The sequence below is a fragment of the Neopelma chrysocephalum genome, unplaced genomic scaffold (genome assembly GCF_003984885.1).
Source record: "Neopelma chrysocephalum unplaced genomic scaffold, ASM398488v2 Primary Assembly neopelma1_72, whole genome shotgun sequence".
Lineage (NCBI taxonomy): Eukaryota > Metazoa > Chordata > Aves > Passeriformes > Pipridae > Neopelma > Neopelma chrysocephalum.
In genome coordinates, this window is record NW_020897732.1 from 201,048 (window position 1) to 224,749 (window position 23,702).

General features: G+C 36.3%; 1 protein-coding gene across 3 annotated transcripts in view; it reads right to left on the bottom strand.

Moving 5' to 3' along the window:
• The window catches only part of ARMC4 (armadillo repeat containing 4), a 79,885-nt gene that overhangs the window by 9,170 nt on the left and 47,013 nt on the right, over positions 1–23,702 (bottom strand). For all 3 annotated transcript variants that reach the window (XM_027686953.1, XM_027686955.1, XM_027686954.1), the window contains exons 18-19: positions 16,354–16,542; positions 15,544–15,765 (exon numbers count right to left, since the gene is read on the bottom strand). In XM_027686953.1, the coding sequence (XP_027542754.1) occupies positions 15,544–15,765; positions 16,354–16,542 (411 nt within the window). The remainder of the gene's footprint in view (positions 1–15,543; positions 15,766–16,353; positions 16,543–23,702) is intronic.

Consider the following 23,702-nt stretch of genomic DNA (forward strand, 5'->3'; position numbering starts at 1 on the left):
AAATATTACTGAGAAGGAAATATAGGAAATTGAGAAAGAATTCAGTTTTGGTTTTCAAATTTGTTAATATGACTATGAATATGAATATTTTGTCTGTTTGTCCCTAGCAATCATATGAAGATTATGTGAAAGCTAATCAGGGGCAGTTGCAAATAAACTATCACCAGCAAATCAGAGGAAAAAAAATGAGCTTTAAGCTGTCCATTAACCCTGAAGGGTTCTGCTTGACTTCTCAGCAATAACCTGAAAACATGCTGTGGGGTTTTTTTAACTCTGGTTTGCCTGATATTCCTGAAATGCACTCTAACTAGTCTGTCTGTGAAGACAACATTGAACCGCAGTAAAGAGACACCACCGTTTCCAGACTTGTGACACATTTTGCAGTGTTTACTGCAAGGCCATCTTATCCTGAGAACAGGGTATAAAATCTGACTGCACTAGTATTTTAAAAGTATGTTAGATCTACGGGTCTTCATGAACTGACTTCAAATTCTCTTCTGTACTCATTTCCAAGTACCAATTTTGATCTCTAAAGTTAATATAGCTTTAGGTCCAATGGTCTAAGTGTCTGTCTCTCTTCCTACATATGATCATTATAATCAAAACCAGTGAGGTGCTTTTGCTAGTAAACCTTACATATCAAAGTCAGGGGATAAAAGCAGGATGTGGATCCATACAATAGAATTTATTTCAAATAAGGAGCCAGGGTATTTCAAAGCTCTTTTTTTTTTGTGGCACACAAGAAGACTGTTCTATAATCTTATGTTTTAATATGTGTGGGTGGCAACAGTGCATACATTTACATAAACTGGAAGATGAGTGGTACTGTTCAAATTATAGTCCGGTTTTAGACTACTAAATGTACTAGAAAATGTTCAATTAGAACACAGGGTAAATAAATGTATAGATGGTATGAACACAGCTCAGCTTTATTCCCACAAGTATGCAACTGAATGTGATGAAGCAAAAAAAGCTGGGGCTTTCATGGGCAAAGGTTCATGTACAGTCCAAATGTTCATTCACATTGGTAGATTTAAATGTATGCTATCAGAACATTAAACATATACTATCAGTTACTTCTCAAGAATCTCAAACTGCTTTTTTTGTTATCAGAGAAAAACATATGGAATAAATTAATTTATACTGAGGAGTCAACTTCCAATAATCAACCCAAATTTCTGAGTCACTTGAGCATTTCTTTATGAACAGAGTCTGATTCAGTGCTCATAAAATATATTTACAAGTGCTGGAAAATTGTGTGCTTTTTTACAGTCTGTGTTGTGGAAAAACATTACCATGTACGCTTATTGTGACAGATAAACACTTTGGAGTTTGGTGATGAAAACACAGGGAGTGGCTTGAATTAGTGCTCCATTCAGGTCGTATTCAACCAAAGTACTTGTGATTTGCATGCAGTTATCTAGAGGGGAGTTAGGTATTTTTTTAAAAATAAGCAAATAGTCTCTCCAAAACCACTCAAGGACTCTGGCCACAAAGTGCTTGAGTGACTGCTGGATTTTGGAAGCTTTGCGAGATCACAGACTTTTAAAAACACTGTGTAGCCTGCAAGCAAGCAGGCAATAATACCTGCCTGCCTGATTTTTGTATGTCAGCCAGGAAATACTAGAGGCCTTGATCTGCTTCCTTCCCTCTCTGAAGATGTAACTATGAAGTAATGAATGAAAAATTAATTAATAAAAGCTAAATTTAAAACTTTTCTCTAATTGAAGCAAAAGCCTGTTCCTCAACTTTTTATTAACTGCTCAACTTCAGTTCCAAGCTTCAAGTTTTGGAGATGTTTTTGGCTTATTCATTTGCTTGGGCTTTTTCAGTTTTATAAAAAGAAAGTTATAGTTGTGCTTGGGCAAGTAAGTGGAGGTTGTACCACATGCATAAAAGCTCTGCTAAAGCTGGTTAAAGCATGCGGGGGAAGATGTGAAAATTAATTTTCTAAACCCATGCAACTCTCGGCTTTAGTATAGAAAGAAAAAAATCATGTGGACCTTCTAGCTGAATGCTAACATGCAAAAGGTAAAAAAGAATCACAATATTCTAAACCTGGTATGGCAGTTACTTTGTCTCTCAGGTAGGATGAAATGGCTGGAAAGGTTAGTTACTTAACTAGCTACCCAAAATATTATTTCACAACACTAATGGTAGCACAAGAACATCATGAACCACATATTGGACATTCTTGGGTGAGTATGTTTGCCACCTAATTAAAACAACATGTGGAAGCTGGTTTGAGACAAAGTACTACTCCTACATGGGGAATGTACTCTCTTCTTCATCAGTTCCCCACTCAAACAGGCTACTATTTCAATAAAACAGTGCATCATGGGCTTGATTCATGACAAAAATTAAGGAACTAAACATCCTTCCCCAAAGCGGAGCATCTTTATGAAGAATATTGACATCTGTAAAAGAGTGGTTTCTCAAAATACAATTCTCTCATATACATTTCTGATTCTGAAGAATTAAATAGACTATCAATTTCCCCCCCCCCGCCCCACTTCCCAGGATGTCAACACAAATTTAAAGATAAATAACTCCTACATTTAACTGCAAATTTTATGAGAATTCTTGGATTATGAGACCAGAAAGAGCAGAAAGATTAATGCAAAGAGCCTGAGCAATCAGAAGCAAAGTCAGGGCTTCAGGGTGACCCTAACTGTATGTTACATTGAAATTTTTTTTCTGTCCAAATTGTTTGCAAGGACTTTATTGCCTCATCCAAATATATGTGGACATCTTTTCAGTTCCAACACACAGTTACTGGCAGTCCCTTTGGATTTGCTGCACATGTAGTGTGCAATACCGTCCGGTGTAGTAAATCCAACACTGCCATGAAAAGGAAAAACTGCAATGAGCTGTGACTTTTTGCACAGGAGATTTGACCTCCATAGCTCAGTATGTGAATTGCAGTTTGCAATTATCTGTCTCTACTATCATGAAGAACTGTATTGTCAGCAAAGTTTGCAACCTTAGCACTTACTACCCTTTCCCATTATCATTTATGAAACACTGAATGGCAACATCCTGTGGCTCCAAAACTTCATCCTATTTCCTACACTTTGATTTCTCATTTTTAACCAATTATTTATCCTCTCTAGGACTTTGCTTTCTCATCACATAGTACTTTAACTTCTTTAAGCGTTTTTGGTGAAGAGTGCTGCTGAATGTTGTCTCAAAATCTAAGCACCGTCAATTCCACCCTTCCAAATAGCAACAGGATTATTGCACACAAATAGAATAATCAACTGATGAAAAGAGAAAACGCTTTGAGGAGCAAAAGACTAATAAAATATTCTTTATACAATGAATGTACAGCAAATGCAGTGCAAAAGTATGACAGACCTCCTTTAGATATATATACACTCCATTGACCTATAATGCGCCTGGAGTTTAGCAATTGTGTCTCTTTGGAATTCTGAGAAGGAGCTAATCCAGTCTAATGACTGTTGGATTTGAGCAGATTGCACAGATACAATATAAAAGATAAAAAGAGCAAATAAACCTAAATTCATCCCACATACCTGTGGTCAGGGTAGACAGTAGGCAAGAACTGGTGAAAGACAGGATGTCTGGAGGGGCAATATTGATTATAGGTGTTCTAAGGACTTTCTGGATATTTTTAACTTTTCTATGTTGCACAGAGCCCTAAATTATCTTAGTCCAAGTCCATATTGTCATACCTGTATGGCAGTACGGTAGCACCTTTATGAGTTCCTGGTTTCTCAATCCTATGTCATGGAGATATATTTTTTTAATTTTATCTATACCTTCAACACAAATGCAATGAGTAAACTAACATCAACCTAAAGGCACCTTCTACCTAGTTTTACAGTTTCTGTAAATTCAAAGATAACATATAACTTGCAGTGTATCAGACTCCTTTGGTAAATAAGTAGTGTTACTGGCTAATATTCTCTTACTTTAACACCATGTTTTTTCTTCAAAGCTTCTTGAAATCAAAAATTATCCTAAACCATGGCAAGAAATTCTGCACTGATTAGCAGCTGATAAATACAGTCAACAATCATTCTTGTTGATAAGTGCAAAATTAAATAAAATCAAATTTTCAATAAAATAAAATTGTATGGACTTTCACTCATAGTCTAGAAGATACATTTTAGCTTTTACATACAACTGATTGTTAAATAAGCATCATTGCATCAGCAATTCATAACCTTTCCCTACTCTCACTCAAGTCAGGACAGAATTCTCATCAGCCTCCTGCTGCCTGGCAGCTTCGTCAGCTCTTTGGAATCGATGCCAAAGTGCAGAACACTGACCAGGAACATTAACATGAGAGCCCATCTCATTATCCCCACATTGCAAATGGACTTTCCCTCAGCGTCTTCACCTTGAAAGCGACATCAATAAGATGTGCCATATTACTTAAAAGATACCATAGAGCGCTCTTTGAAATGGCAACATGAAAGAGATTACAACGACTAGGGCTTGAAGCCAAACTGAAGTGATTGATTTTACAGGAAGAACTTTGTTCTTGGTATTCCTTATGTTCAGCTTCTTTGAATAGCTCCTTGCATACAAAGAAACTATTTTTGATCAGCTGAATGTCAAAAATAATTACCTGGCATTGTGTTCTTACACATTAAGTCTTATATATCTCAATCAAGTAAACTAATTTAATATCTGACAGTTTAGCCAAGACATTATTCCATAAACATAAAAATATTTTAATATTCTTCTTTCTGATTATTGCCAAATTAGAAAGAAATGATTCACACAGTCACAAGGATAAGTCTGGTGCAGGGAGCTAAACAATTGCAAGAAGCTGCTCTGTGTATTTCTGTGGTTTGGAAATAGTGCCAAGTCGGAAGGAAAAGACATTCTCTGCATTTTCTAAAGCAAGATAAATACAGAAAAGAAATATAGATGAAAGATGGAACTGCTATCTGTGGACTCTGCCAGATTCCTTGGCTTTTTGGCACACCTATTGAAGCTGGCAGACTTAGCCAGTAGCAATCTTTTCCATTAAAAGGAGCAGCATATATTTGGATTTAACATACTTTGTTTGTGCATTTTTAAGCTTCAAAAATGTCTATTTAAATTTTTTTTAATGATTCCTTCTGCACAGTTGGCTGCAATTGCACTTATTTGAAATGGCTCATTTATCACTAAAAGAGCTGCAGGGCACAGCTACTGTTAAATAGCTCCAACAAACCTACAGCTTAGTGGGACAAGCTTCTTTTTATAAGACTAAAAGATGTTTAAAATGTGCCAAGAGGAGCTTTATGCCAGCCTCTAGGTTTGTTATCCAAATGTTACGAAATTAGAGATCTCCTGAAGCACAGTTTGTGCAATGATAAGCTGATCTCTCTTAGGCTGCTGTTTTTTCCCATCCACGATCAGACAGATTTTAACAGAACACTTGCTATGTATCATAAACTTTAGTAATGTGAAATTTTGAAAAAAATAATCTAAAATCTGAGGCTTAACCTATACTGAAGCCACACTTCATTACCTTCATCAATGGTATAAAAGCAAAATGTTTTACATGTAAGCGCCTCTACTTTATGAATGGTGAAATTTTGCTTATTATGAAGGGAAAGGGTTACTGGTTCCTGTTTCCTGGAGCTGAAAACCTAGGAAAAATGTTCACACCTGGCAGTTGCTAGCACAATAGAAATTGCACTTGTGTAACACTGACAATTTTCATTAATTATTTTGAAATGAGACAAAATATGCTAGTCTTGGACTTCGTTTATGCAATCTCTTATATCCAAAATTTAAGTGTGATGTGATCAATACATTTGTGGGTGGAGGGATTTGTCATACTTTCTGTAGACAACAGACATGCAGAAATTTTGGAATCTAGTGCCCTCTTCCTTGATGTCCAAGAACTGTAACAACTAATTTATAAAAAGCAACAGGCATCAGCTTGGAGTATGTGCCAAACACGCCATATCTCCAGCCTGAACTGTGGAGCCTGAATAGAGTGAACCACTACAGTTAAAAAGGGGATTCTTCTAAACTTAAAATAACCATATAAATATGTAAATTTCAAATACATACTATTATACCCCAATAATACTATTTATATATATTATACTGAATACTTTGGATTGATTTATGAAGATATTATCTTAAAATTTGTTTAATAATGTAAAGCTCCTTATTCTTTATACAGTGTTCTCACCAAAGGCCCCCCACAAGAAAACAACCAACCCCATTGCCAAATACTCCTAAAGAAGTAGGTGCCAGTGCTTTTGCATTTCATTTTCTATACTCCGGATATATAAAGTATGTGATAAAAGGTTGGGTTTAGAATGTTTTTAGTAGAGATTACTAGTAATTGTCTTCCATATATTGTAATTCACATTTATTTATTTCACAAAGATGGTCTTATGAAAATCCTTGCACATAAAATGGTTAGCCAAAACTTCTTGTAGGGATTTATGACTTTAGCAAATAATGACCAATTCTCTGGAAGCTGTGCACAATAAATTACAGAAAATGTATTTTTTAATACAGTCATTATAAAGAAGCATAAAAAACCTTCCAAATATGAAAACTACATTTCACATAGCTTTCAGAAATCATGGTTAAACAAGCTGTTTTATATCTTGGATTCTTACAAGGGAATGGATGAGCCTTACCTTTTTTCCATTAAGAACTGAACTCAAAAAGCACAGATATCTCCTATTAATTCAACACAGAATTCCGAAAATGCACTACAACTGTTATGCCTTCTCTGCCAAAGCAACAAAACCAACCAACCAAGAATCCCATATGGAACACACCCACCTTCTCCCACCTTCCCCCCGAGCCATCTCTGTAAGCTGCAACCTGATGAAAAGACAGGAACAAATCTGATGAATTAATTAAAAAATATTCAAATCTATGATTATACAAATCAAGTCCCCTTCTTAGGAGCATGAGTCTCTGCTTTTTCCACCTTATTGTACCAAGCAGTTGAAATTCAGTTTTCAGCACCCCTGGTGACCTTCTATAAGCTAGAACAGTTGATATTCTAGAAGGCATCTATTAATGTTTTGTAATATTAAGAAAACAGAGCACTTCCATGTTGGGCAAATAATACCATAAACCAGACCACAGAGTAAGGCTAAAGATCAGTTCTATGCATGGGTAGGTTGGTTAGGCACTTTCAATATTAAAAAATATCAGAATATAAATGGAAAGTCTGATCTTGTGCATTTCAGGTATGTACTTTAATCATTAAGTTAATGGTTCCTCTAGCCCAAAAATAATTACTTCTGCATGTGCAATGGAATAAAAGAGGAGAAAATGGACTTGTTCATACTGCCACATAGAATACTATCTTTAAATAAATCTGTTTGGAAAATAAAAGCAGCTCAGAACAATGCAAAGCTCAACAGAGACTAATTTACTTTGACTTCATGTAGCCTTCAGTGCAGACACACACGCAAAAACCTGCCAACAGCACCAGTTATGGTTCCCATATGTTGTAAGTGCCTTAAAGTCTGGGTGACTGGCTACTATCCAGTGGTTCTAGGTTTTTACAAAAAGCTTATAGGCAGTATTTGATATGTATGTTTTACTTTAGATAACTGAGTTGCAGCTATGAATCAACAGTAATCGCATCCCAGTTTGCTTGACCTATCAAATGTAATCATACCTGCCCAGTGCTGCATCCAGTTGGCAGCCGGTCACTAGTGGTGTCCCCCAGGGATCAGTGTTGGGCCCAGTCCTGTTTAGTATCTTTACTGATGATCTGGACGAGGGGATTGAGTCCATCATCAGCAAATTTGCAGATGACACCAAGTTGGGGTGAAGTGTCAGTCTGCTGTAGGAGGGCTCTCCAGAGGGAACTAGACAGGCTGGATAAATGGGCTGAATCCAATGGTATGATGTCTAACAAGGCCAAGTGCCAGATCCTGCACTTTGGCCACAACAACCCCCTCCAGCGCTACAGGCTGGGGACAGAGCGGCTGGAGAATGACCAGGCGGAGAGGGACCCTGGGGTTCTAATCAACAGGAAGCTGAACATGAGCCAGCAGTGTGCCCAGGTGGCCAAGGAGGCCAATGGCATCCTGGCCTGTATCAGGAACAGTGCGGCCAACAGGTCCAGGGCAGCGATTCTTCCCCTGTACTCAGCACTGGTGAGGCCACACCTGGAGTACTGTGTCCAGTTTTGGGCCCCTCAGTTCAGGAATATTGAGCTGCTGGAGCAGGTCCAGAGAAGAGCAACAAGATTGGTGAAGGGACTCGAGCACAAGTCCTATGAGGAGAGGAGGAGGGACCTGGGGTTGTTCAGCCTGGAGAAGAGGAGGCTCAGGGGAGACCTCATCACTCTCTACAGCTCCCTGAAAGGAGGTTGTAGCCAAGTGGGGGTCAGTCTCTTGTCCCAGGCAACCAGCACTAGGACAAGAGGGCACAGTCTTAAGCTGTGCCAGGGGAGGTTTAGGTTAGATATTAGAAAGAAATTCTTTACAGAGAGAGTGATCAGACATTGGAATGGTCTGCCCAGGGAGGTGGTGGAGTCACTGGCCCTGGAGGTGTTTAAGAAGAGACTGGATGTAGCACTTAGTGCCATGGTTTAATTAACAGGGTGGTGTTGGGCCATGGGTTGGACTCGATGAGAGGTCTTTTCCAACCTCGTTGATTCTGTGATTCTGTGAAATATTTTTACATAATTTTTTTCTACCATTCCATTCCTGTCGGTTTGTTCACCTCCACCCCGTTGTGTGTTACATTTAAATTGAAAGATTTTTGGGGTCATCTTCTTACGCAGGTACTATCGCTCCCTAGTAAAGTGAACTACTTATCTGTGATCAATGCCTTTAAGCATCATCACAGTACACAGAAATAAATGCTAAATAGAAAACCCAGTACTTTTAATATTTCTTAGTTAGTTAGTTTGGAATTCAAGCAGAAAGTTCAAGTCAAAACATAAAGAGATCCTCAGATGAGATACTGGAAATCACCTCACTGCTAAGATCTCCCTAAGTGTTTCAAAATATTTATGTATCATCTGATTGTGTACTTGCAAAGGTAGAATTTCATTGGCAGGCAGAAAAGGCATTTTTTAGCTTCACACTTTACAATCAAAGCCACTTGCATTCTTTTCACAGGACTTAATCCACTTGTATCTACATAATTCAAAAGTATTTACCACTTTCTCAGCCCGTGAACTCTTTCAGTTTTCTAATGAATCTTATTTCTGCTAAGGCTGAAGTCCTCTATTATCGAAAGGCAATATTTTGCTTTAAAGGCATGACAAAAAGAGTCAGTATGTTGGTCTCTTAAAATTTTCCTCTCTAAAACAATAAAATGCTTGAATACGTTTTGTAGCTGCTTTTAAATTGCAAATTATTCTTACAAAAATGAGAGCTAAGTCATCTGACATCTATAAAGTGTACTGACAACAATTAAAACCTGAGACAATCTCCTGGAAAAAAAAATCAGCTTATATCACAAGGTCTAAATTCACTGATGATCTTTACTCCTGCTCATGAAGGCCAACATTACAGCATGTGAAGGTTTAACCTGAGGAACAGTTTCCAAAAAGACATGGAAATCAAAGTAGAAAATTGGCCAAATAGGAACTTTGAGGGCAATACTGTGGCCAAACAGAATAATGAAAATCTCTGATGTTCAAACAGAGCTTACATAGAAACAGGGAAGTTATTTTACCTGTTTTAAGTATTCATACAGATATTACTGGAATACTGAGTTCTGCTCTGAAGTATGTTGCAATTCAGTCCAAAAAGAAAGCTCAAAAAATAAAAATATCAGAAGTAACACATAAATAAAATTTAAAAATAAAAAATATAGAAATTTCATCATTGATTGCACTTGCTTAGCTAATTAAAAATATGACAATGAGACCAGCAATTTGATCCTTTTTAATAAGAATTTATATGAAAACAGAAGTTATGCAGGGCTTTTCAGTTTACCAAGCAACAGTATCATACATGCAATTGCATAAGATAAAGTTAGAGAAACCTTAGGCTACAAATAAGGTGCAAATGTTTTTATGGGGAAGGTATTTAACTATTGGAACAAGTTATGATGGCTCTGGTGGATTTTCCATCGCTGGAATTTTTTAAGTAAAGAGTCAATGTTTTTCTAAAAGATATACTCTATTCCAAGCAGAAAAAAAATGAAGCAATGTCTCTGGTTTGCATGAGCAAGGCTAGTCAGACCAGGACATTAAAATGATCCTTCTAGTATTATAAGGTATGTACCTATGATTATTTAACATAATGTCCAGTTTAAAGGACTATAATCTTATTCAGGCTTTTTAAATACTGGCACATTACCATTCTTCCAGCACTGCAACTTCCCCTGTACCACAAGCTTGTTGAAAATCAACATTCAGGAGGATATTAATTTAAATTCAGCTGTCTGAATGCTAGTTGTTTAGTCTGAGCTAGTCACCTAGGTCCTTTCTATACTCAGTGGAGAAAATTAGGCACTTTCATGAGTCTATTCCTTGCAGATATCTTGGGCATCTATTTTCAGCTAGGACAAGTCTGCAGGTGTCTCTCTCTTTCCATTGACTACAGAAGATGTCTTAGTTTAGACTACTTTAAACTCAATACCTAAAAGTGGCCAAAGTTAGATGAAAGGAATCCATCCTTAATACTCTAAAGATCTCCTTCAAAATCCTCCGTTTCAAGTCAGTTAGATCCACTAATTTAAAACATCTGGCATTATTAGATCATATACAAAGTGTGCTTTAGTTATTGCTGAGCAGATTGAGTTTCATCACCATCATAGCATATAAATTCAACTCATCTGTACTCTTCTAGGAAAAGAAAAATTATTTTTTTAATAGCTCTTTCTTATTGCACTATTAATCAGAATTCTGCCATTCATATAGAATAATGGACTGGACTGTATATTCATTTTAAAAAGTTCTCCACTGCCTTGGGATGGGATTCACCCCACTAAACATAGATACCTACAGTGTAGATATGCAGATCTGACCTTTAAACCTCCACTCCCTTTATAGCCAAAGGAGACCAGAAAACATTGCCAGTAGAAATCGAGGTGCCTTATCTTTGCATAAATGTCCAAATTAAGAGAGATGAAACACAGTAAAGAATCAATTCCTCTTCTTTGACTATTGTAAAATTTGGGATGACTATTTCAGTTTAGTGGGTGCAAAATGTAAACATTTAAAGTTAAGATGAATTATTAATTTGATTAATTTTGTTCTTCCACAGCCTGACTTTGACTGCTTTTTTTCCCCTTGTTCTTACTGTTTAAATTACTTAATAATCTCCTCAGAGGTCTCATTATGCTCATAATAAAAAACTGGCCTCAACTCTGTAGTTGATGAGGCCATTCAAACTTCCTAGGCCTTCTTTACATAGATATAATAGTGATATTCCACATAAACGAATCCTTTATATCACTTACAAAGTCAGAAATTAACTTCCACAATAACAGAAATTCCACAATAGATTTTCTTTTATCTTTCTCCCCTTGCAAAGGAAGAATGACCAGGAATAATCATTTGACAGTTTGAGATCTTTTCATGAATGAACTTGATTGTTCTAAGGTTTCATCAGCAGTCAAATATAGGTGGACGTCTTTGTTCCTCTGCAATCGCTTTAAGGGAGATTTTCTGCTGTTTCCACAAAGAATGTGGTCATGGCTTCCTGTTGCTTGTGAATTTTGCTATTTCTCTTCCCTATGATTGTGACAGACTCCAAGTGGGAAGAGCATTGCCTGCTATTCCTGTTTTTCTTGGCTATAAACTGCCAAATCCCCACTGGATTTCTCTTCTCCTTTGGTCTGTGGAGAGCTATCTCCAATCTTGAATTCAGGTTGATACTTGTTTGATGTCTAACACAATTTCTCTTGCCGTCTAGTGTCCCACAACATGTCATTACTGGGCCTTTGAAAATAGAAATCTATTTTCCAGCACAGCCATGAATTTTTACTTCAGAAAGAGGAAATATTTTCTGGTGCTTTGTAGAAAGAAAGCATTGATTCATCTGTCACAGGTCATAACCATTGTTCCATTTCCAGTCATAAGAACATTGAGCATGGTATTGAACATAAAAGAAAAACTTCATAAACTGCCTTTCTAAACTTTCTCCAAAATCACCTTGTTTGTCTAATCAGAATTTCACATGGCAGCTGACATACACCAGTGATTTCCCAAGCTTTTTATCATACAGACTTGCTTGAGAAAACTGAGTGTATTTTGGGTGCAGTTAGAAATAGGTGAAAACTTAGAATACGTTTTTTTTCTCACAACTGTGTGCATACACCTGTTGTTTGGTGATTAGCAAATACTGTTTGAAGCAGTGGCAAAATGTGAAATACGAGAATCTGGTTGAAATTACTTTCCCTATATAATTTTATTCCTGGTTTCCTGGACAAAAACATGTATATACACATTGGATAAGGAATGGTCAGAAAGTCTAATGCTTTTAAAAGGCTCTGACCAACTGTTCAAGCACTCAGCAATTACAGGGTAAATGTTTCCCTGAAGCATCAGACTTTCTGTGCATGCGAACAAACACAGCACATGAAAACGTGCTGAAGAACACCTGGGATTATGCATGTATTGCAACCTAGTCAGAACTACAGCAGCTGTGACGTTAATGCAACTGGGCATGATTACTGAAATACCAGATATCTGGAAAAAGGATGAAAAAATATCAAAGGAACCCAAACAAATTTTCCAGTAAAAATAATTGGTCCTGGAAAAACCTGTGCATAACAACCCCTATTTAAATACAAAGTATGCTTTCAGTCACTGGAGAGGCTAGAAGCATGAAAACACACAGACATTCTGTCATCTCTGAGAAGCATGGAGCAAAAATATCCAATATCACAGACAACAGTGCTGCAACTACTGTCTCACCTGTGCTGGGCAGATGAACTGAATAGACCAGGCAAGATTCAGCACTGTACTCTTGCATTTGAGCATCTAAATCTCCTTCACCCACTGTCTTGCCACCTGGAATTGCCTCTCTAGCCTTTCTGAAACTTCAGTAATTGATTCTTGATGGCAATTCCAACAGTGCCACCACAGAATTCAAGCTCATTTTTGGCCATCTGTGCCCTGAGCTGTCATGGTGCATGTGCTGATTTGCTTCATGATCTACTCAGCTCTGGCAACACAGAACAAAAGCACTTGGACTAGCACATCTGGAGAAACTATCAAAAGTCCAACAGAACATAGTTTCTCAGACAGCCCAACATGTTTCAGTTATTTATCCTCACTGGATAGGAAACACTGTGTCTCACTAGTCTGATGTGTCTTCCAAAAAGACCTATTGGTTCCTTCACTTTGTTTTGCCATTCTAGGTATAAGACAACACATAAGCAATAATAAAGTGTTTGGAAACATCACAGCAGAGTAATTGCTAATTAAATCAGACTTTATTTAGGGTTAGAAACTCTAGATGACCACAGGTATTGTCCTTTTGTGGACAGGAGAATTACATACCCTGAAAAATAAGGGCAAAACCAAACTACACCCTTTCTAAAAAAAGGGTATGTGCTGCAGTCATAGTACTAGAATAAGGCAAATCATCTGACACTGATCTCCATGCTACCAAAGCTAGACAGGTAAGAAAGCTCAAGATAGCTTAAGAGAGCTCTGATGACCTCTCACTGCACTTTTGTCACTTTATGGCCTAGGGAGAAGACACCATGGCCCAGGTTTTTCATGGTTTATTAACATGAATCTCTGAACTCCTGACCTACTGGCTATGCTCCCTGTAACACAGCCAAGGATCCTGTTAGCCTTCACTTCTCCGAGGGCACTAGGTTCATATTCAACTTGCTTAAACTACACTCCAGCTCTTTTTCAGCAGAAATTCTACCCTGGTTGATAGTCTCAACATGGACCAAAATGCAGCTGCTTCCTGTCATACTACTAATGCTCATCTGCTTGTATGACACAAATACATGTGTGTGCTGGCTCACATGATGAGATTCAGTCACATATCTCTTGTGTTCAGGCCATCCATCAGTTATAAGATGAGAGGTACTTCCACTTTGGTTCTGTAATGAACCAAACACAAACGCACATTCAAACACTTATCCACTGTACTACAAAAATACAAGTTTCTGGTACATGAGAAGAGAAGTGCACCCTTGAATAAAAGTTTAGATGTAATAAACATAACCCAAGTTTCCTTATTTTAAAGTTTTGGTCTTTCTTTTATCAGTTCTATTTTCTCTCCCTTAACATATTATGGTCAATCCAGAATATTGTGAACAATATAAAAAAACTAAACCCTTGTGATATTTTTCTGTACATCCCTATTTATTTTTAAGTGCAAATTAATGTTTTTAATTAGTTTAAACACTTTAACTAGGACTGAAAAATAAAGATGAACCTAGACAGAGATGGAATTATTGTAAAAGTGCATAATCAGAATGGGCTTTATGTTCATTGTTCCACAACTTATAAAACCTAAAATCTCCATAATAAAATAAATGAAAACAACAGATGACAGGAGGTCAGGAAATGGGTTGTGTGAGTTGAATGGAGAGATAAGCAACATTAAAAACTCAACAAGTGCTTGTGCTGCAGTACTGTATATATGCTATATATACCGTATATGTGCTATTTAACCAGTATAATGCAACTGTGATTGGAAGGTGTTAGTTTCCAGCACTGAAAGGGTAGCTTAGATTTGAGTAAGTTCAAGTACTGGCATTTAAACCGAGTCTTTAAATATTTTTGACCAGTAGATCCTTTAAAGCCAACTACAGATAAATGTATGATAATGCAGGACCATTAACTGTGCCAGAACTGAAACCGCTCACAATAAAGTGCACTATCATAAATGCAGGCATAAAATCAACATTAATAATAACACTCCATCATAAGTGAACTCTTACTGTCAATACATTTACCTGAACATCAAGTAAAATGAAAAGTCTGCATACAATTAATCTTTCAGGGAATTTATGACAACTGAGAACTCCTGCTATCTCCATCTCTACAGTCATAATGCTCATCTCTCCTGTGCCAAAGGAATAACTCTTCTGGCTTCAACTAGTGAGATAAAACTTTGCTAGAAAAATCTTTTTGAGACAAAAATTCTTTGTAGGGTAAGTTCTTAGCAGAATGTGCTCACTCTTAACTCCTAAAATAAGAATATTTATAAGTAAATGCAGAACTAATTGAAACAGCTCAAGGTGAACTAAGCCTTTGTATTATTCTATCTTAATTTGTCCCCAAATGCATTTACACTCACTTTCTACGTGACTTTCTGCCATATTAGGCAGCTATCTATTAAGATAATCCAGCTTCTTTTGCAAATGTCATTTAAGAATGACAGAATGGTGATGTGATGTCACTACCAGCCTAGGTCAGAGTTAAGTAAATGTCCACATCATACTTCCATTCCCAACAATAACTTAGCTGAAATACCTTTAGCACTAAAATCCCTAATTCACTAATTGGCTACACATTTTTAGGAAAAAGTTTGGGAAGTTTGAGGCACAGAGCAGCATTGAAGAAGTATTTCAACTTAAAGATCTCTTTTTTGACCAGGCCAAACCTCTTCAATAATTTGAACCCCAAATAAGAAAAACCTTCCATCTCACCTTCACCACTCCACCTTCATGCATTATGATACAGTTGCTAGCCTCCTCTGAAAGCTGATATAAAGCCAGAGCTGCAGCTCTTTGAACTGACGGATCATTTGCCTTCATGTAACGTACTAAAGGACCCACAGCCTTGTACTCTCCGAAGGCAGCTCTATTGGTGCCCCACATGCAACAGTTGCAAACAGCCTCTGCTAAGTGACGTTTTAATTTGTTATCATTCTGAAGAAGGCAAAAACATAAGAAATTAAAGTTAACACAATTCAACAGAAAATTTATAGGAAAGCAGAATTGTATTCTCAAACATCTTTAAGGCGTCCCAATTTAACTGCTGTATAATTAAAACTGGAGACAGTTGTAAGGCACAGAGCTAGGAGAGTCTCTTAATATTCTTTTTGTAGGAAGTGCTGTGACTTTTTACATTATTTCAAAGGTACTTTTGTACTGACTGGAAATTAGATAAGATAGCATTAAAATGTAAAATATAGACCCATCACCGAGATTCTCTGCATGTTTAGATTTGTTGTGTTCTCAACCCTTTGTGCTTTCTTCATATGGCAGCTGCACCTCTCAAAAGCAATATTCCACAGCAAAAACTGTTCAAATGAAGCTCATCTTCCAAAGCAATTTTAGTACCAGACACAGAGTGTTTTCATGACCAATATACATCTCATACAGGAAGGATTCTACATCTCTTCCTTGTAGCTGCTGCAAAAGCTACTGCTCTTACCATAACCTTTTAGTTGGGCACAATGCAGTCTGATGTAAGAAATTCAGATACTTTGTATAATATATTTAGATGTTACTTACTGTGTTTGCTAGTTTGGACAACAGAGGGACGACTCCATGATCTGTCATAACAGCTAAGTTTTCTTCATCTTTAGCTATATTTGCAATGGCTGCACATACACTAGTTAAAACTTCTTTATTCTTTGATTTTAGAAGACTGACTATCAGTTCCAAACCACCAACAAAGGATCGAACCATCTCCCCAGAATCCTAAATGAGAATCAAAATAAGTACTGTTTTTAAATATTCAATACATATTTATATGCAAATCTTTAAAAAAAGAGATTGGCATGACATATTTATTCAAAACTGCAGCTATTGCTATGTTGCCTTCACCAAGAAATATGGCTAATTTGGAACTCAAAGCTCTTTTGATTGACATATCAGAGTTTGACTGTTTTACACACCACCATCTACGCAGAAATCCAATGCCTAAATAAAGGTATCTATCATTTTTTATACCACAAGGTATAGCTGTCACTTCAGAAGGGTACAAATCTCCTTTATCGGTTGTTATCATATTGGCCAGACAGGTCAATAACACATTTAACACAGCAACAGGCACTCCTGTTTACTCTCATAGTGTCTTCTATTTCCTACATTAAGTCTGACAGCTAAGACAAAGGAGTGGTAATATTATTTTCTTGTATTGATGCAAACGAGTATTCAGGTATATTTAAGAGGGGAAGTTACACAAGTCATGACAGCTACTGTGGAAGAACCACGGTGCACCTCAGAGTATGAAAAGTCAATGTAAAATATGACTAAAGGACACAAAAATTACACTGGAAAAATGTCTAAGTATGCCCTTAGAAACGATATAGAAAAGAGTGTGTCTTGAGCTTGAATACAGTGGTCAGATCTGGTCCATTTTTTCCATCTTGAAAAAGTTATAATAAAATCAGAAAAGATTTAGAGAAAGACAACAAGAATAATCGGGGTAGGGAACTATTCTGTAGAAGAAATGACTAACCAACTCAGACACTCAAGGCAATAAAAGAGAAAAAGGAGGAGCAGTGTGATACAGGTGTACAGAATTTTAAGTAGAGTGAAAGGGCACACCGGGATCTCTCTTCTTGGAGAAGAACTGGGAGCATCAGATGAAATTAACAGGTGGCATGTTCAGAATCAAAGTTATCTTTAGACAAAGCACAGTTGAGGAGTTGGAAGTCCTTGGAGCAGGACTGCAGTGGCTCATAGAAGTTTACATGTTAGACAAATTACAGGAGAAGAAAATCCATTAAAGGTTATTCAATATGAAAGTATTCCCTCTGATTTAGAAATTTCCTGAGCCACAGACTTCTTGAAGGTGAAAGAGCAGTCTGGGAAGGGAACCAAGACTACAAGTTTGCCCTGTTCTACCTTTTCTTAGGCATCCCTTGTGGGCTAGTATGAGAAAGAGAACACTGTGTTAGTGAACCTTTGGTCTGACACATCATTGCCTGTTCTCATGCTCTTGTTTTTATTAGTGAACTCATATTATCAAGCACATCTTTACATGTCATATGTAAATTAGAAACCAGTAGTTTTGGCACTGTGAGACCGAACTAACAGGTATGGGATTCACTTGGTTGCCTCAAGCAAAGAGGAACTGGTAGTATGTGATGAAGTGACATGCAGCACACAGTACTTCATGTACCTTAAAAGCACATGTGGAATAAATCTAAATTTTGTTTAAGCACAGATTCTGATTGTTAAGTTACACAGTCACTGAACCAATGCTGTACACAAAGATTCATTGCACTCTGTTAAACAGAGATGCTTGAAAAGAAATATATCTCTCTCTTTGGTAAGATGTTCCACCATTTAAGATTACATTATTTTAGATCTCTTTTCAGTGTCTTTGTAGACAGAACCAAGGCCATAGTGGGAAAATATCTACTACTTTGAATGATTTTTAACATGTTTACTCAATCTGTGGGTAACACTAAGCAACATATTGCCAGCAACCATCTAGAAGGGGTTCTCAGGATGCCTTGTTATACAGAACCTGAAAGACAACACTGTAAAATGCAGCAGCATTTTCAGAAACTTTATTGTAAACATAATAATTAACAAAGGGTTGGATGGAAATTCTAGTATTGCAACACAATCTAGAGAAATGACATTTGTACTCGAAAGGGCCCATCAGTGGAGTGAACCTCTATAGTAAGCATAGATACCTGTGTTTTATCAGAACTTCTTTTTACAAGCTATAATCTAGCCAGACATTTTCTGTTAGATTTTCAACCTTTCAGATGTGGATCTGGAAAGATGACTAGTTCTCTTAAGGTTCTTTGTGCAATAAATACAGAAACTAGCTATTCTGGCTAACTTAAGTCTTCTGTTCCTACAGGAATCTTTAAGAAAATATATCAACTATTGACTACAAAATAGATACAGAGTAGGGTCCAACTGTAATGCGTTAGCTTTGCTGAGCAAATCCATCAAATTGCCCATGGACTTGGTAAATAAAGATTTCAGAAGATGCTGCAGCTCATCTTCTCTTAGTTCTGGGGCTAAATGTGCAACAGAACTCTTAGCTGTGATGTTTCCTTCTCACAGAAAGCAAAAGCAGTGGGTAGGCATGTTGGGAATTAAACATTTTCTGCCACAGGCAGTACAAATCTTGAGACTGGAAGGGAGAGGTTAAAGCCATACAGTGTGAGGGTAAAAACCAGATGCCACAGCATAGGGAAAAAAGGCAGTATCCAAGTGAAAACTTTAAGCTGAAGTCCTTAAAAACCCCAGAATGAACAAATAACAGAAGTCCTTACAGAAATTAAAACAGAATTGAAATGCAGAAGGACAATATAGTTTTGTGGCTCAGAAAAGCAACTGAGAGAAACAGAGAAGGAAAGGCAATGCTTTGCCACTTCTATTACCATGTGAGCTACATGTAAAGGCAGGTGGACTTAAAGCAGGTTTCCCATGGATACACTAGCATAAATGTTCCTCTGTCATTGCTAGTGTATGCATACCACCATGTAAATGCATCTACAGACAATCACTTGAATAAAAAGTTTCTCAGTATCAGTTTTCATGTTTGTCTTGAAATTGTAAAATTTGACCAAAGGTGGTAGAGTTACAGAGAAAGTTTTCTACACACACAAATTTCTTATCTATTTGTATTCAAGGGCTAGGCAGCTAAGTGACCAGACACAGGAGAAGGAAAGAAAATGAGATATTTTATATTTATTTACATTCCTTGAAAGTCACTACAGAAGTGCGCGTTACCTTGTGGATAAGTACTGGTTCAGCAGATGAGAAAGGCTTCTGTTCAACAGGTAAATGCCCCAGTACAGTGTCTAAGATATGAAAGGGGCCCTGAAGATTACTCTGCTTTTCTGTACAGCTCAGATATCTGTGTATTATTATTCCTGCTTTTGAGAGATGTTCCATGAAGAGATAAGATAGCCTGTATCTCATCTTAATGAACCAATATGTACATTTTGTATTTTCCTACCTGTACATATTTTTTTCCAGGTGATTATAACCCTATTTGTTAAACTTTTCTTCTGACAAGCTTATACTTTCCGCATTTTGTAAAGGAGTACAGTCCAACTGAAGTGACGGAATAATATATAAACAATCCAGTAGTAAGTAAAAGAAAAGAGTTTTAATAATCATCTGTGAAATCAGCTAAACACAAGGACAGAACCTTCTACCAGTGAAGAAAAGTAGAGGGAAACTGTAGAAACCACACGTCAGGAAAATTTCCCAAATGTGATTGTGGGTGTAGTCTGGTGGTCTGCGCAAGACAAAAGAGAAAAGCAAAATGGCAAGAAATTCGAAGAACAATGAGCTGAAAGAAGGACTGAAATGAGAGCTTCAAAGTCCATTATGTTATGAACAAGATTTCTTTTTTTTCAAAGAAATTTAAACAACTAATGTAATCTTTTTTTTGTATCATTTGGCAACACCACATACTTGTTTTGTACAGTAAATTTCTACTTTTTTTTTTAAACTGAAATATGTGTTTTATTATATACAATTGCCATACTTCAAATATATTTAAAGGAGAAATTATATGAAGTTGTACCTGTAATTGCAGAGCTCTGGACTTAATTCTTTTGAATCTATGTTCTTTGAGTATACCTGTATTAATGATCAGATAGCTGCTCATCATAAAGTCTAAAGTAACTTTGTGATTTTAGTTTCCAAGTGCTGTCAGGCATTTTCATCTACACCTTTTTTATTATCATAAGAGAAGAAAAATAATACACTACAATAATATACTACCTCAGAAATAATTTTTTACTTTGTGCTTCAAATAGAAATAAATACAATCTTTAAATTCTATCTTCCGTATTAATTGACAAACAACTTACTTTGTTTGACAACCCAAAGGGTTTGTAATGTCCAGCTATCAGCGTGTGTTAAGTCTTCATATTTACCCGTAGCACATTTTATCCAGGTGTCCCCCTCCCTTACCTATTGTGACAAAATCTTATTTCTTAGTTGTCCTAACAAGGCTTCTCAGGTGGAATTAGGCAGGAAAAAGAATGGCATGGTGAGAATAAAATCTAAGACACAGTCTTTCTAGAGAAAAATATTGATAAAATCACTGATAAGCAATAAAATAGATAATTTTATTGTATACATCTGAGTGCATGTGTTAATGATAGGTTGAATATATCTGTTTTAACAATAATATTTCCTGAGCTGAACAAAGTAAGTGGCCAAATGCAAAGACATTCAAAGAAGCAATAAAAATGTTTAAAAAAATTGAAAAGGGGAAGAAGGCTTTACTGTATTAACAGCAAATAACTTAATTTTAAATCTTCATCATTATTATACCTTTTAATGTAATATTTAATCTGAGGTGACATATAAGAAGTATGGATTGTTAAATTACATTTTAAGCTGCTGAAGAAGACAGGAAGAGATAACAGAATTTTTCATGACTTCATGTGACCACATCTTCTAACTAGCTGACTGCAAAATTTTTATCCTCAGAAAGTGTGATACGTACTATTTTAAAACCGGATTCATAGGGAGGATTTTACAATCTCAAGCAGTAAAAAAAGATAATCTATCTGGCATAGATGCTGAGGCCAGTAAAGTTACCTGCTGTGCTAATAAAAGCCTCACCCCGCTACTCTAATCACATATTTTCATCTTGCTGAACTGCATGACTATTAACAAAATTTAGTTAACTTTCCCTTTTCACTTATTTCTATATTGGCTTCAGCCAAAAGCAGAAATATTGTGAGACAGACCAGCTTTCCAAATTTTTTTTAATTAAGAGCAGAAACTATCACGGTATTCACAGAAAGACAGATTTGGAAAAATCACTTGATCTTTGCAGTATTTATACAAGGAGAACATTTGGGATTTTTGAGTTCCCTCATCATCATATTATATTGTTTTTTGTGTTTATTTTCATTAAGTAAATAAAGTTCATCAGTCTTAAGCTGAGACATACAGCTCTTGCAGAAGAACTACTGGATTCTTTTGTAACTTATTTCCGTTCTTATTTCTTCCAAAGTGAATACTGTTTTCTTTAGTTGAAAGATTTAAAGCTAAACATTGTATTACAAAAACACATTGTGTTTATCTTTGAAAATACTCTCCTTGAAAGATAAAAGTTTCTCTACTAAAAACAAGTAGTATTTCACTCTTAGAACAACATAAAAAGCTTAAGGTGTCAAAGTTAATTTGTCAAATTGAATTGCTTTTGCACAAAAAAGTGATGGCATGGCTGTGCAAACAAACTTTAGTTATCAAGAGCCATCTTTAAACTACCTTTTCTTTAATGAAGGAAGCTGTCTATTTCCATTCACTATTGCCAACTGAATAACTTCTCATCCTAATGCACTAACCAATTTAAAATTCAAATTAAAGAAATGCAACAGAAGTTTCTATATTACAGATGCTCAATGACAATGGGACACACAGTTTATATAGGCACGTTTCTATTAAATTTCCTTATTAAATAACTCTATGGTAATATTAATCAGATTATTTTATATTTAAAGGTTAATTTTATTCCTGTTTATACAGTACAGAGGTTCCACTGTAGCAGAACAGATGAAGAAACATCTTGTAAGATGAGACCACTACACCTTATAACTTTTCTTCTGTGTTGGACAAATGCAATGTGTTGGGAAAACAATAGTGGACAACAAAAGGAATTTTCTTGTCCTCTTTACCTCACTGAAGTAGCTAAAGCCATAGCAACAAAGCAGAGTCACTTTAAGATTATTCTACTCTATAGAGAGTAGAATACTACTCTATAGCCTGTAAGAGCAGAATTCCTCACTCCTGGCTCTTTAGGGATTTAATCATAGCACAGTCAAATATTTTGCAAGTGTATTTCTGTTGACAGTTTCAACAATAGTCAAGTCTACATAGTCACTAATGCAACTTTTAGTAGTCCTTTGGTCTATTGTTTTCTTTACTTTTGAATCTGGCAGACTACACCTGAAGTTCAGTCCTGGGTAAATGCCAAAATCCTATTTTTTTTTCACAGAAGCAGTGGAACTACTAATATCAAAGTCCTTTGAGGCCACAATTCTTTTAGATTATCTTGAGGAGCATTCAAATAATCGAAGTATGAGAAACAACTAATGTTGAATAACCGGAAAAACTGAAGATTGTTTCCATTGGTTTTGGATTGAATTGAATTCAAACATGCCTAAAAAAAGCTTTGTATAATTATTAATATGTTTATGAGATAGTCATCAGTACTATGTAGTTTTGTATTGTAGAGGTGTAAGACAGCATTATTGGAACATTCTGAGGACGGTCTATCTAAACAATCAATGCAGTGACAACACAAACTAATAAACTCTTATAACAGTTATTGTTTGTGTCTTTGCAATTCGGGCATGGTTCCATGAAATAGAGTGGCACTTAAGAAGGCAATCATATCGTATTTTACCACTCACCATCACAGACCAGTGAGAATGTGAACAAGCAGCATGGAGTATAAAATATGTTTTAGTTCAATCAAAAGCTTCAGCACTAGATAAAATGATTGCTTTAAATTTTATGGTTTATATTATGCAGCAAATGAAACAATGATCTCCATGCTCTTTTCTTGCCTAAAGATCTATGGAAGTTCCATGAGGCAAGAGAGAGGGTAAAGACAGGAAAAGAGTGAGATCGACAAAAAGGAAAAACAGAGAAGGGAGGAGAAAAAGAATTGGAGGAGGATGGGGTTTAAGCCTTTTCTAGACTTATAAAATCCAATTAGCAAGCCTGATTTAAAGGTACAGAAGCTACATGACAAGCTGTTGACTAGCATGTGTAGCTGTTATAAACTAAGCTACAAGAAAAGCTGGTCAAATATTTTCCAGTGGAACAGTATTCCATCAGAAAATGCTAATGGAATGGAACCAAAACCTTCCATAAGAACACGATGACTTCTTGAAAAGTTTTGACAG